Below are 15,211 nucleotides of genomic sequence, written 5' to 3'. Positions count from 1 at the left end.
GCCTCATGTTGAGGTTGTGTACTCTCACTGTTGCCCTCAGGGTTTAAGACAGAGAGAGAGACACCGAGGACAGAAACACAGGCTGTGAATCCACTGCGTTTTGTTTCATTTCTGTCTTTCTCTGTGTGTTTCCTTCACGCAGACTCGTGTCTCCACAGAGGTTTATCCTCCCCGGGGGAAGTCAGATCATCAGGCATTTTCTCAAAAACTCAGTTCTGTTTATGTTTTATGTGTTTACACTGTCTATTCGAGGAACATGTTCCATAACAAAAAGTCCAGGCTGGTTTCTTCTCCTGACATTAACTGAGTAGATTTAGTTGCCTAAACATATTGAGAGGTGACAGATCAGAAAATGGATGTTGTGGGTGAGGATGTCACTGTGGAGTATTTCTGTATTGAACCAGACCAGGATCTTTCCCTAAACCTGAACAAGAGTCTAAACAGAACCACAAACCAGTTTGATAAAGCTGGAGTCACTACAGGTGGATCAGATGTTGAACAAACGCGCTGTCAGTGAATATTTCACCTGTATGTGTTTTTAATGCGTCAGATTTAAAGAGTTAATCTGACTTATTTAGAGAAATAAAGTTGAATTGTTTTCTCTCTATATTTCTGTCTTTCTGTGAGAGTGTGTGAGAGTGTGTGAGAGTGTGTGTTAATCAGTTCAGTGTCTCTCCTTCTGGTTTGGACCAGAGTTAACCAGACCACTGAAAACACACTCTGTGTGGTGTGTGTGTGTGTGTACGGCCTCAGACAGAGCTCCTCTGTCGCACCAACACTGATTGGTTTTGGAACCCAGTTAATGAGCAGGTGTGTGTGTGTGTGTGTGTGTGTGTGTGTGTGTGTAGCCCAGCGTTCCATCAGAGCACCATGGGCTATTTGAAATGAGAATTTAGCGGCAGGGATGCGCATACACACACACACACACACACACACACACTCCTGATAGCCACTGTAATTAGTTGGACTCCACTGGAACTCGCCACAGGGAGAGAGAGAGAGAGAGAGAGCGAGAGAGAGAGAGAAGACATCTGTGATGACTTAATGCAATGAAATGTTTTCAAATGAAATACTGAATGAATTATTTTGATTTGTCCCAGAGAAACGACGCGCTAAGTTTCCCTCCACTGATCTACATCTGACACTTTGTGTCACCGCCGTCCTCCTCTCTTTGCTCTGTATGTGATCATGTGACGTCGCTGACGTTCACAGAACAGTCACCTTCAACCTTTAATCAAAAAATCTCATCAGTTCATCTATGAGTCCAAGTGAGTTATAATGTTCAATACCTTAGTTACACATGCTAGTATTTGCTGATTTGTGGTAAACACAAAGACGAGCTGAGGCTGATGGGAATGTTATTACATCTGCAGGTTTGGAAAAAGTGAATTTTGATCAGATGATGATGCCAGAGGAAAAGTCAGAGGATCATCACAGTGATTACAAGTCATCCTGAAGACATGGTTATGCTTTCCACATGATCTTCCAAACTGCAGGGGCTAGCTTCTCAAAGTTCTCCATTCGTCTCCCTGGACAAATCTGTCCAGTAGTTTTGAGGTGAACTGACCCACAGACATTCTGTACGTCACTGTATGGAGCTGTGTTGCTACATGGCTAAAAATATTCTCTGTTAGCATGGTACAGAGCAGGCTGTGAAACACAGCTGGAGAGACGTTAATTTGTCTCAGACATTTTAAGATCCAGATTCTTCTGATCTACATTTAAAGAAGTGCAGATCAAGTCATTTGTAATCAATATCAGCTGAGTATGAACCACATCTGATTGATCAGAGCATCTTTAATGCTTTTGTTTTGGAATATTTTCCTTCTGCTGTTCTACCTACGGCTGTTTTCATTTGTAATTTAAACTTTTGCTGATACCAAATGTGTTTCCATATGATAAAGAGACATCAAATATGTGCATGTGTGTGTGTGTGTGTGAGTGTGTGTGCGCGCTTGCATATTATGTCCCTGCTTTCATGTTTCTCTGTTTACTTTTGTATTGTGTGTGTGTGTGTGTGTGTGTGTGTGTGTGTTTATTTCTCTGTGTCTCAATCAAAATATTACCACAGTCGGTCAAATGCTCCACCAACTGTGGGACTCGGGGCCAGAACCTTGATCATCTATTGGCTGAACTACAGGGGCCTTGATGTGTGATTGGTTGACAGCCGCTACAAGGTCTGGTGCTTGTTTCATCTCCCTGTGGACCCTCAATAAACTCACACACACACACACACACACACACACACACCGTCTGGATACACACCAACAATCAGGGAAGTACAGATGAAACACAACACCAAAGACAATGAGAATGAACGGAGCACACACAGAGGAAAGGTTGGATCAGTGTCATGTGGGACAAAGCACGCACACAGTAACACCACTTTGAATAAAGAGTGCCAGAGAGGGAGAAGAGAAAGGATAGAAAGACAGGAACAAACAAACCAAAGTTCACAGACAAAACAAAATCAAATGCAACAGTACGTAACTAACTAACTCACTGACTTACTCAGGAAGTGAGCAGGGCCTTCACCAAATGAACGTGTTACTCAGGAATGCATTACACCGCGTCTACACTGGCTTCACATTGTCCTCTGTCAGTATTTACACAGGACGCTCTCAGCTGCGTGGTCACCAGCGTATAGCATCAGAGCCACAAAATGAGCAAACACTGTATTTCCGCACATAAAAAGAAAGAAAATAGACTTGAAGCCTAAACAGATGCTTCAGGTTGTTGCCACATGTCGTGAAATATGAACAAAACTGAGGCAGGAGAGGTCAAGACGTTGTAACTTTTAGCCTCTAAGTATGGGGTAAGTTCAGATCAATCTGAAGCCTCAGTATGAAGTAACATTGACATAACATCATGAAAATGATTTCTTCATATTTTAAGAGGCCATCTGTAAGTGTCCTCTGCTGCAGAACGTGGTTTCTTGTGGGGAGCAGGTGGTGGTGACGGTAGAGGCAGTGCAATGAGGACGCTACAGCGAGTCGCTATCGGAAAGTGACGAGGTGAAGTGGCTAGCTGGTTAGCATGCTAACTCTAGTCGAAGAAAAGAAGAGACAGAACCAGAAGCAAAACATTTGCGTTACTTCCCACTGCCGGAGACAGCTCTTATGATGATGCTGATCTCACAACTAATGTTAATGCTAATGTTAGCTATGTAGCAATAACAAAAACTCACAAATAGTTCCTTTAAGAAAGCTCATCGAGCCACAGAGAATTGTAAAATAGGCTCAACTGTTGTGTAAGATGGTGGAGGTAAGGACGAAGAGAAGTTGGGGTAAATTTCATGCATAGATGACTTTTGTTAGATACAGTGGGTTCAGTGGTTGGTGCTTGGTTGTTCGTCTTTTTTAAGAGTGAAGTCATGTGTGTAGATTGGGGATGTCATGATATACTGGCACTGACGATAACAGCAAAATTTAAAAAATAAGTCAATGATTACATGTTAACAATACAGATATGATAATGTGGAAATAATCCAACGCCTCTAAAATAATTTCTGTTTCTTGTTGTAACTACACCTTAATCATACTGTCTGCTTTATGTTTCTTCAGATAAGAGACAAAACACAGTAAACAAAGGTAAAGATGAATTTAACTGATAGCATCAATATTATTTTTAACATTTCCACTGATTGTGATAATATCATTATTGCATATGCTTTGCACGATAATCATGCAGTGAGAATCTGATACTGTCACAGCTCTCTGTCAGATTTAAAGAAAGAGAAACACTGCAGTGATAATAATAACATGGCAGCTCTCTGAGCTCTGATGTTGTGTTGCTGTGTCCTGTTAGCCTATAGCTTCATATGAAGCTGTTTTTGTTGCATAACCTCAACAGATACTGTACGGAAAATAATGAAAATGTTGGCAGTGAACATTCTGCAGATACATTCATGATTGAAGCTGATTCAGAGGATGATATCAGTCAGATGAACTAAACAGTGCAGCTGGTATTTTGGAGATAGAGGCTTTTCTTTAATTGGCAGCAGGTGAAGGTCTCAGGGCAGATGACGTGACTCTTGTCCCCCTTTTAAATCAATCAAATGCTTTCCAGTTGTTGATCACAAATTAACGACTTTGGTCCAAATTCACTGGTGTGTGTGGGTACTTGGAACACCACACACACACACACACACACACACATACACACACATATCTGTATCAAAACACACAAACACTCCTCTCCTCCTTCCTCCCTCCTTTCCAAGGTTGATAAGTGCCTCCATCTAACATCACAATAAACAGTAGAGCCTCGGCCTGCCAAGCCAGCCCGAAGAAACAACTGTCAGCCCAGCTTTCCTTTTCCGGAGGAGACACACACGCACACACACACACACACACACACACAAACAAACACACACAAAAATGCACACATACACACTCTCCCTTCTTGCTCTTTCTCTGTTGGACACCACACACACACACACACACACACACACCTCCAAAAAGAACAACTTTTGTTGGGCCCTGGCGTTGCTATGGTTACAGGGTCGAGTCCCCGCAGCATTTTAGGGAAGCACAGTGAGGTTCTTTAACGTTCACATGGAGGCAAAAAAACACTGAAAAAACAGGGGGTTTAGAGCTTTTTTGAACACACACACACACACACACACACACACACAGACCCAGGCAGGCACGGTGAAATCTCCCAGCATGCATATGTCCTGCAGTAGACCCCTGTTCAGATGACTACATACAGTACGGTACAAAAAAACAAAGAGGAGTGTTGGCTGATGCTGTGGCCTGGTATTAAATGGACTAACTGGTAACATGGGCCTGAAACAGTAATCAAATATAAAATATAAATGTCCCGACAGTTAAAATGCTGGAAACAGATTTTATTTTTGCTTGTTAAAATAAAAACCACTCATCACCAGGTGTCAGCAGAATGACAATTCCTTAGTTAGTTTCTCTACATCAGTAATGTTTTTAAATGGGAAAAAACACAGGTCTGTATCTTCAACATGTTTGGTCTGAACAACTAAAATGTGAATAAATGAAAGTCAAACTATTAACTATATGGGTACATCTACTGGGAATTTATACAGGCTGGTTTATTGTCTTTTTGCCAGCCGTGGTTTAAATAAAGAAACAGCCCCAACAAGTAAAAACTGAGTGATATATAAGATGAGCAGCTTACTGTACACAGCCCTGTAGCCCTGTCTGTGGAAGTCTCAGTGGTGGAGAGGGAGAGAAACAGTATAAGAAAGCGACCTTGGAATGGGCAAGGAGACGCTGTCGAGCTCCACATCAATATTTTAACAGGAGAGTTGACACATCAAAAAAAAAAAAAAAAGAGAGAGAGAGAGAAAGAAGAAGAAGAAGAAGAAGAAGAAGAAGAAGAAGAAGAAGAATGCCCAGCGATTCCAGAGTCATCTAAAATTCATGCATGCATCATCACCATCATGAATATTCATACAGAGATGAATATTTAAGTGCAACTCCTATGGAGAAATTAGGTTCATCTTTACACTTATCAATAATTCGCAGGCCAGGTGAGACTCATCGGCCGCTAAATAAATCATGTCTGCACACACACACACACACACACACACACAAAGAAAAGTTTAGAAGAGGAGACAGAAAAAGATTGGAAAACAACACAAAGTTACCTGTGAGTGTGTGTGTGTGTGTGTGTGTGTGTGTGTGTGTGTGTGTGTGTTGCTTTGCAGCAGTGCCTTCTGGGTAAGGAGAGACTGAGATGTCAGCAGTTTGATTCCTAAAACCATGAACATGTTCATGAGCCTGATCTAGTCACAGACAATGTTCTGTTATTGTGCTTTTATTTTACAAAAGGCAGCAGCAGCATCATTAAAAGTTGTGTCTTGTTCATTTAAAGTTAAATCAACTTTTTTCACAGACAAGTTCATTTGCATTGGAAACATGTGGAATCATCTCACACCAGGCTGATTACAGCAATACAACTAAAAATACAACTAACTTTTTACTGTCGTGTTCTGAGTGTAGGAACTGTGGTACAACAAGTGTTTTTTCAGTCAGTATTTAATCTCTCTATCATTTTCTGTGTGTGTGTGTGTGTGTGTGTGTGTGTGTGTACACATATGTGTGAAGGACAGAAGAGGATGACTCAGATCTCTAATCGTAACACATGCTGTTTTTCTGTCTGACTCATTTGGTTGCAGTGAAGTCATTACACACACACACACACACACACACACACCTCTATGATATGGTTATGAGGGAGGCTATGCCTTGTAATCCCATTCTCCTTGGTGAGGATGAAGACAGGGTGTGTGTGTGTGTGTGTGTGTGTGTGTGAGTGATGGTGAGGTGGAGGTGGAGGGAGGAGAGAAGGGAGGGATGCTGGCGACAGACAAACTGATGGATGAATGAAATGTGGGAGGACGTTCATTTACTTCAGCTGCCTCTGTGTTTCTACACATTTAGACATTTGGATCGACAAACAGTCCTGCAGTGCTCCTCTAGGACAGGGGCAGAGGTGGCTGATGGGAGATCTGCGACACCACAGAACACCCATGATGAAATGTCTGACAAGTTTGGAGTTGTTTATCAAAACATGGACATGAACACAGCGTTTCAAAAGCTAGTAAACCTGTCTGATCCGGGCTGTAGACATTGGAGACTGAGACAGCCGACCCAGTCTCTTCAGTGATTCAAACAGGTCTGGTTCCCAGATTGGAGAAACAATCAACCAATCAGAGCCTTGTAGATGGAATGAACCTTCTTCCATATCTGGCTGTGTAACCACAGCATCTCACAACATGCATGAAATACAGCAACATGTTTCCAGCAGAACAGGTTTGTAAAAACAAAACAGCAGATCTTCAGTGAAATGTTTTCAAGCTCTTCTCTACACGTTAGAAGCTGCCTGGTGGAGTTAGCTAACGGCTCGATCCAGTGGAGCAGACGAGCCATTCTCCTGATTAGAAATTAGTGTAGCACCAAAATCATTTAGTTTAAAGTAAATTAGTGTTTAGTGCTTTAATTCTCAACCTGAAGAAATGTTATTTCCACAGGGAAACTTCAGACTGAAAGTCTGTAAGTTCAGAGTGTGGATATTTGGATTCAGTTGATTTCTAAGACAGTAAGATCATCAGAGGAAGAGTCACTCCTGAAGACTGGAGCCATGAGCTGGAGTCATGCAAAGAGAACGAGTTTCTGCGTGTTCAGAAAAAGTTTCTGGTGCCAGCGACGACTTTTCATCTGCTGTGAAGTTTCTGAGTCACAGACAGACAGACAGACAGACAACTGAACAGAGACACAGACACACAGTGGAGCTCGTCTTACCTTGAAGAGGTGATGCCTCTGCTCCTCTGACATCATCAGCTGGTGACTATCCGTTACCATGGCGTCCATGTCCATCAGCCAATCCCAGAGCTCCTGATACTCGACCTCAAACTCCTGCAGACTGAGGACAGACAGACAGACAGATTACTGCGCTGAATGATTGTTGTAATTCAATTTTCTTTTTGCTGTCATTCATATTGTGTTTCCTTCATGTTCTACTTCCTGTTATTGTTTCTTGTATTATTGTAATATTGTTTTGTCCTGCGGCGATGGGAGACATATGCATCTTGTTACGCTGATAAAGCATGCAGCTAAAAACACAAACTGAAATGAGAGAGAGACGCCGGCAGATAAAGGCAGAAAACAGACAGGAAGCAGAAATAGTCTGTTTTCAAGCTGCTGTTAGAACTGAAACTAAAGAAACAAAAAAAACTTATTTACATCTTGTTCCTTGACTGTGTCTGGATTCTCTTGTGAGGACAGAACTTCCTTGGATGTTATTTCTGTCGGTTTTTACAGGTGAACCAAACGCACACCACGTCACATTATAATCAAATGTTTCCACAGGAAGACAGAAGTTCTTTAAAGCTAATTTCACACGCCCAAAGAGAAAACTGGAGAATTACACAGACACCTGGAAGCACATCATCCATCATCATGTAGACTGGGTCATAGAGAGGCTACAGCCAATCCCAGCTGACACTGGCTTTTCTTCTTCTCTGGTCTCACTAAGACCCAGTGAGTAAATAGTTAGTTATGAGGACTATTGAGGTGCTAGTAAACATCTGAACTGGGGGGCTGCATCCGACAATTTCTGTGACTCGCAGTGATTGTCCAGCTGCGTGGAGACGAGAGAGAAGCCAGGGTTTGAACTTCACACGACTTTTTCTGTCACCTTTTGTGTGTTTAACTGAGTGCAGCACCATGACTGGCTGCAACTCTGCGCCTTCATCTCTCATATTTAAACACTCATCTGATCTCCCAGCTCTCGGTGACAGCCGGCCGTTCACACCGCCTTCCACATCAACTTTTTGGAGGAGCTACAAACAACCATGTCAGGAGAGAGAACAACAAGTGGCTGATGGACAGGCGGGACACAGAGGAGACACCACACGTTGTGAGAAATGAAATTTAAAACAAACACACCAAACTGATGGAGGACACAGAGGGGGACTGGATAATTGCTTATATGATGTAATGGGTTCTCCGCCCTCCAGGCGTCGGCGAGGACAGACTGTCCAGAGGCCTGTTTTCATCCTGAGGTGTCTTGTACTATAATATTATGGGGGAAGGTATTTTTGTGCGACAGCTCCAATTCTTTCACTTCTTAACCTGGATGTGCCACACAAGCACAGCACGCAGCTCGGTTCAGCTCCTTTTCATGTTCCCAGGTACGAGGGAAAACACCTGCACTCAAAAATCATCTGTGGTCATTTTCCTGATCAGTTCAGAGCTTCCTTGACTGTTTCCTCAGTCAGTACATGGTTCACGTAGTTTGGTTTAGTTTGGATTCATAGTCTCCATTTCTCCCTCCATCTTCCTCATTTCATTCTTCCTCTTTTTCCTCCCTCCCACATTCTCTCATCGTGTCCATGTTGCACTCCTCTCCTTTCCCAGATCATCTTCCCTCATCTTCCTCCCTCAGCCTCCCTCCTTTAGCTTCCCCTTTCCACTCTCACCCCCCCCCTCCTCCCTCCCTCCCTTGTCCTCTCACCTCCTCCTTCTCGACACAGGATCACATCAAATATTTATGCTGCTGGAACAGGGGCCGATTGCTCAAACACACACATTACTGTCAGCCGTTTTGTTAAGGTGTGTGTGTGTGTGTGTTTATTATTTATATATTCGGTGGTTTTCGGTCTCGGCGGGGATCGGCAACATGTTTCTCAACATTAGCGGTGAAATTGTTTGGAATTCTCCGGTCGCTGCCGACGACAGTTTGACAGCTCTGTCAGGCCCACAGCGTTTCCACACACACACACACACACACACACACAGAGTAACACGCTAGTTGAGGCAGGCGCGCACACAGACACACAACAAAATCACACACAAAACAATGCCTCAAATATACAAAACAACACACAGCTATTGATAATCACATGTACACACACAGTTACCCAGAAAGCTACACACACACACACACACACACACACACACTCTCTGTCTCTGTAGGAGCCATCAAAGTAGAGTAAACTATGAATGAAATTACAGAAACAAGAAAAATAAAACCTAAAACATACCCACCTCTATCTCCCTGTTTCACTCTGATTCACCCTGAAGCCAAACTCACACTTGACCATAATTCACTTTGAAGTGAGAACATGCTCACAAACATGTCTGTGCTTGTGTTAATGTAAAACCTGTAAGTCCCCAGCCCATAACCTCAACCTGACTCTACCCATGACTCTAACAAGACGTTCAACCAGCCTGTGAAGGAGTGAGGAGCAGACAAAATGTCCTCACTTTACCTAAACCGCTGTTACAAAACCAACTTTTCTCATGAAATGTTCAGACTTTTAAAAAGCTCCTTCGCTTACGACACTTTCCTTCATCAGGGAAAACGTCCACACTTTCCAAAATGACCTGTTTCCAAAACTATCCACTCTAACAACAAAATGCCGCCATGTCACAAACACAAAACACAAAATCTTCCATCATCCTTCCATCTTTTTCCTCCTCTTCCTGTCCCATCCCTTCTCTCCCCTCACACCCCCACTGTCCTCCACGGCAAGTGCTTCTCAATGAAATAAAAACTAAACAGAGAAGAAGAAGAAAGCGAAGGAAGCGAGCGCTGCTTCCTTCCCCTGAGGCGGCGTTCCTCATTATGCGGCGAGCAGAGCGGCCCTTTACTGACTCAGACAGATGAAGCAGATACAACACTCGCACAGATTGTTTTCTCTTGTCGTTTGTCGTTTTTCACTCCCCACCTCCCCTCCTCTCCCCCGTTTCCGTCTTGTTCTCACACTAATGTTAACTAAACGCTTTGTAAAACAGGATCTCTCGGGGGGTGGAAGACGAGAAAACAGACAAATCGGAGAGCAAGGAGCGACGTGGCAGCACTGCGGGGCTGCGTTCGACACCGGGACGGTTACAGAGCGTTTGAAGTGTCAGGTTCTCTTTCTGTCACACGGCGCTGACGGAGTGCGTGGGAGTGCTATAGCGAGCCATTCTGACATTTAGTCACTTGAGGAAATTCAAATTATGGGAATCTATTATTCATTTCTAACTCGTCATAATTCCAGTCAACAAAGGAGATAATGTGCAAATCTAACTACTGGAAAGAAATATTGATATCTGCGATAGTTATGTAGACATATACGGCCTATGAGGGCGGAGAGCTGAATGTTACGTGTTTGTGGCCAGATACCACATCCAGAGTTTAGTATCAGCTCTCCTGATGCCTTTGAGCAAATAGTCTCAGTGGGGAGCAGACAAAAACTAGCTCAGTTAAAGTTCAAGATCCCCTCTAGGCATGTTTTAAAACATAAAAATATTCTACTTGGAATAACAGTGTGTGTCTGATATGGGTTTTCCCCACAAAAAACTGTTGAATTACCAAAGTACAAAACATCTATGATGTGTAAATATTGTTCATTTTAAACAATCAACTGCTGCACACAAGATGCCAGCTTCTTGGTGTATGTGCACGATTAAGGTACTGCACTGTCTCAGGTTTCTTCAGCTGTGCCACCACATAAGACGTGGTGAGCTGGTTTGGCCAAAAGGAGCACATCCTGTTGCACCAGTAACTGTGTCCGGGACGTCTCTGGGCTGTAACTGCTGGACAGTGGGTCTGTAGCCCCCAGCCAATAACAGCACACAGGGTGTGAGGGCGGGACTCTCCAAAAACGTAGAGACCAGTTTACATCGCTGTCTCTGTGTCTGTGTAATGGATGTTTAAAGAGCTGCAGGTCAAATCCTGCACAGTATACCTTTAAACAATTACGTTACAAGCTCGTTAGCTTAGCTCAGTTACTAAGGAGACAAAACCCAATCACAGATTTTTAAAATGAGCAGATTCTGCAGTGTCTTTCCAGACAAACTTAAACGTTTGTTTGCCATCATCTTCCACTTTCTACTTCTCTCTCTCTCTTCATCACTTCCCAAGTTTCCCCTCTCACTCCATGTCTGTTGCCCTGGCTGCTGAAACAGCGATAGCAGCTGTAACCACTGTTTCTAATTCATCATCCTACATACTGCAGAGAGAGGAGGAGGAAGAGGAGGAGGAGGAAGAGGAGAGAGGAAGAAATGTCAGGCAGCGAGAGAGAGTGACAGGGAGGGGGAGGAAAGGAAGAAGGAAGAAAGAAATGGGAGGGAAAGGTGAACAGAAGGAAAAGAAAAGGAGACAGGAAGGCATGATGGTGAGAAGAAGATGGAAAGTAGCTGCAGGTAGATAAAGAAAAGAAAATGAGGGATGAGGAGAGAGAAAGAGAGACAGAAAGGAAGGTAAAAGGAAGAAGGAAAGAAAGGGAATAAGGAGGCTGAGGAGGGAGAAGATGAAAACAAAGTAGAGGAAAAGGAAAGAGGATGGGTGCGATTTAGAGGAAGAAGAGAGAGAGTGAAGGAGAGATGGAGTGAGAGGGGGAGGACAGGAAAGGGGGATGAAGTGATAGAGTGAAAGGTTGAATGAGTCATATTGGCAGCCGTCACCTTTCAGTCAGAGACTCTGTTGGATTTATGAGGTGATTCACTGACACTTGTCTAATGGACTCATCCTGCAGAGACATTAAAACCCAAACTGTCAGTGAACAGCAGCACAGCACCCCCTGCTGACATTCACTCATTCATCCACTCACTCACTCACTCACTCATTTATTATGAGAAACTCCTAGAAACAGAGAGAAAAAAAGCTGTAACTGAGCAGCAGCACGGTTCACCTGCTGACACCACACATCCCTCATCCATCCACCCATTAATCAAAGAATGGGAGAAGGAATGAATGAGTGAATAAACGAATAATGAATGACTGAATTCACTAATCAACTGATGATGTGTGCAAGAGAATGAGATTTTTGTGAAGTGAGTGAATTGCTTATTGAATGGATGAATGAGTGACTGTGTGAGTGAATGAAATGAGCAAATGAAATGAATGAAAATGGGAAAATAAAGGAATGCATGAATTAGTGAATAATGTGACTTAATTTTAAATGAGTGAGTGATTGAATGAATGGGTGGACAAAGTAATTATTACACAAATCATCACATCACAAATCAATTAATAAGTAAGTTAAAGAATGAATGAATGATTTAATGGATAAAAGGATTAGGAAAAGAGTTAATTAAAGGATCAATAAATGAATAAACTGATTGAATAATTACTTGTTCATGCATTCATTTATTCATACACTGGTCTTTTCTGGCTATTTTTTAACATATGTCTAAGGTGGTAATATCATTTCTAAAATATATATAATACTTGAAACTACAAAAAACATGTTAATCATATTTTTAAAAGAATAGAACAAAGATTTAAAATAATAGTAAAAACTAATTTCTTTCGTATTTAACTGAACTGCTGATAAAATAAAACAATAATTCAAGAAATGGGTCATTTTTTTGGACTTTTTAGCTACTTCAAAAAAAAAAAAAAAAAAACTCTACCTTTGTTTCTTGTCATAAAATTGTGAATTGTGATATGTTTGTGTGAGATCAGTGAATAATTCAGTCTGACCTTCATTTTCTTTACAACTGAACCAAAACCAGAATTCTCAGCTGAGCTCAACTCACAGCAGCTAAAGAAAAACATCCAATTAATACGAAACTCATCACACACACCACTGCACTGGACACACACACACACACACACACAGACACACAAATATGAGATGTGAAAAGCAGCAGCTAATATATGAATAACCAATTAGTATCTAACACATCTGATGTAAATTACTGAGACATTACACTGCAGCCACAGAGGACTGGAAAACACAAACAGAAACAAAATGAGTCTTTCATTTACATTTGTGTGTCTGTGTGTGTTTTCTGTCTGTGGATGTAAACAAGTCCACAGTTACCAAAACTGAGCGCTGACACCAAATCTGCAATTTATGCTCAATTTTATACAAATCTGTGTGTGTGTGTGTGAGAGAGAGAGAGTGTGTGTGTACTTGCACTGAGGACACACACCACATCCTTCTTGTAAGGCACTGTGACAACACAACAATACTACAGACTCACAGTGAAGCAATTTAAGCTTCCTTTGTCATTTGCATACACACAACTTTGTGTATGTTTTTATTGTGTATGTGTGCATGCATGTGTGTGTGTGTGTGTGTGTGTGCCTGCGTGTGAGTGATAACCGCGGAGGGAGGCTCCTCAAAGCCGAGGATGAAACAGCAACAGGCAGCGTGACCAAAGATGCCGCTCGCCGAGCCGAGCCTGGCCGCACCAGATTACTGCTGTTAACACTGTGTGTGTGTGTGTGTGTGAGTGTGTGTGGTTACATTTGACTCTGTGTGTGTGTGTGTGTGTGTTTGTTACTGTGTTTCCGGTGTGTGTTTCTCATCACAACAGAGAATAATCATCTGGTGCTGTGTCTCCTCTGTTGTATTTTATTCTATTATTTATTGATGGTTCTGTGCAGAGAACATCGGACGACTTCTCACTGAGGGAACCTGCTGCCGCCGCCTTGTGAGGGTTCGATAAAGACTCCTCCTCTGGAGTTCAGCAGCTGGGAATTAAACACCTTGCTCAAAGGCACCTCAGTGGTGGAAATGAAGGAGGAGGCGTCTGCGAGTCTGGGATCGAACCAGCAACCTTCCACCAGGCTGTCATTGAACATTGGAACGAATAAATAAAAATGTATTTTGCCTTTTAGGCTCTGTAAACAAAAACTGAACACAGCAGCTTTTTCAAGTTTTTTTTCAAAGCAGCTGATTGTCCACTCTATAGCAGAGAAGGAGCACAACGTGATGACTAGTGATAATGCACAATGACTGGCTCTTCCAACATTACAAGACCTGTTCGTCATTCCTGATGTTGTCAGCGCAGAGTTCATGTAGTCTGATCTGAACAAGTGAAGCTTCATCATCGAGCAGTTTTTAGAGTTAGAATGAACCAGTGCCATGTTGATGTAGTGTGTGTTTTTCTGCTCTGTTCATGTGTGTCAGCAGGTTTACTTATCCTGTCGTTCCTGTCCAGTGTTTACCTGTTGCTCCTGGCCAGCTGACTGTAGTGCCTCCTGTTGGTGGGAGGTGGGGTAGCGCAGGCTGCTCAGTTTGATGGCCATCTGCTCCAGGGCTGCTCGCTGGGCTTCACACTGACTGGAGATCAGCTCAGACTGGAAGACAGAGCAAGGAACATTGGAATCAGTTCCACAACATACAGAGTATATTCATGATGTCAAACTGTGGTGAGCTGTCGTTTCACTCATGATGTCTGGCTCGGCCTAACATAACCCCGCCCTTTGGACTTCCCTTTGGTTTCCAGTACAGGTCGGGCTACGACAGACTCCAAGAATGGGTGTAATGAACAGTGCAGCCTGCAGGGGCGATAGCAGCCTCTGAAGTTTCTTTACTGCTATTTTAACATTTTTGAGGAAGTTACTTAAAAAGATCAGCAGAATCTACGTATCACAACACAAAACCTCTGAAAGTGAACAGAGGGGGGTGTGGTGTGTGTGTGTGTGTGTGTCAGAGTGGGATCATCTTCCCTGAGTGTGATTAGCTGTGTATTGCAGATGAATTGAGATTCGGCCGTGCCATTTTTGACGGACCGTGCCTTTAAAGCCCATGAGCAGCCAACAAGCCACTAGAAACACACTCCACACTTATCCTGCACTCTCATCTCAGCCGACACACACACACACACACACACACTTATATATCCGTATGTACATGTATATGCTATAAATGTATATACACACACATCTCACTAACACGAAATACCCATAAAACCACACACACACACATTTAGCATGAATCGCT

At 42.7% G+C, this 15,211-nt stretch overlaps 1 protein-coding gene across 1 annotated transcript in view; it reads right to left on the bottom strand.

Annotated features, from left to right (window-relative positions):
- Positions 1 to 15,211, bottom strand: part of akap6 (A kinase (PRKA) anchor protein 6) — a 169,225-nt gene that overhangs the window by 53,486 nt on the left and 100,528 nt on the right. The window contains 3 exon segments of the mRNA XM_051078111.1: positions 7,284 to 7,404; positions 14,434 to 14,474; positions 14,476 to 14,565. Of these exon segments, the coding sequence (XP_050934068.1) occupies positions 7,284 to 7,404; positions 14,434 to 14,474; positions 14,476 to 14,565 (252 nt within the window).

This window comes from Lates calcarifer, linkage group LG19, assembly GCF_001640805.2.
Source record: "Lates calcarifer isolate ASB-BC8 linkage group LG19, TLL_Latcal_v3, whole genome shotgun sequence".
NCBI lineage: Eukaryota > Metazoa > Chordata > Actinopteri > Centropomidae > Lates > Lates calcarifer.
Note: the sequence above shows the minus strand (reverse complement) of the source record. Positions and strands in the feature narration are given on the sequence as shown.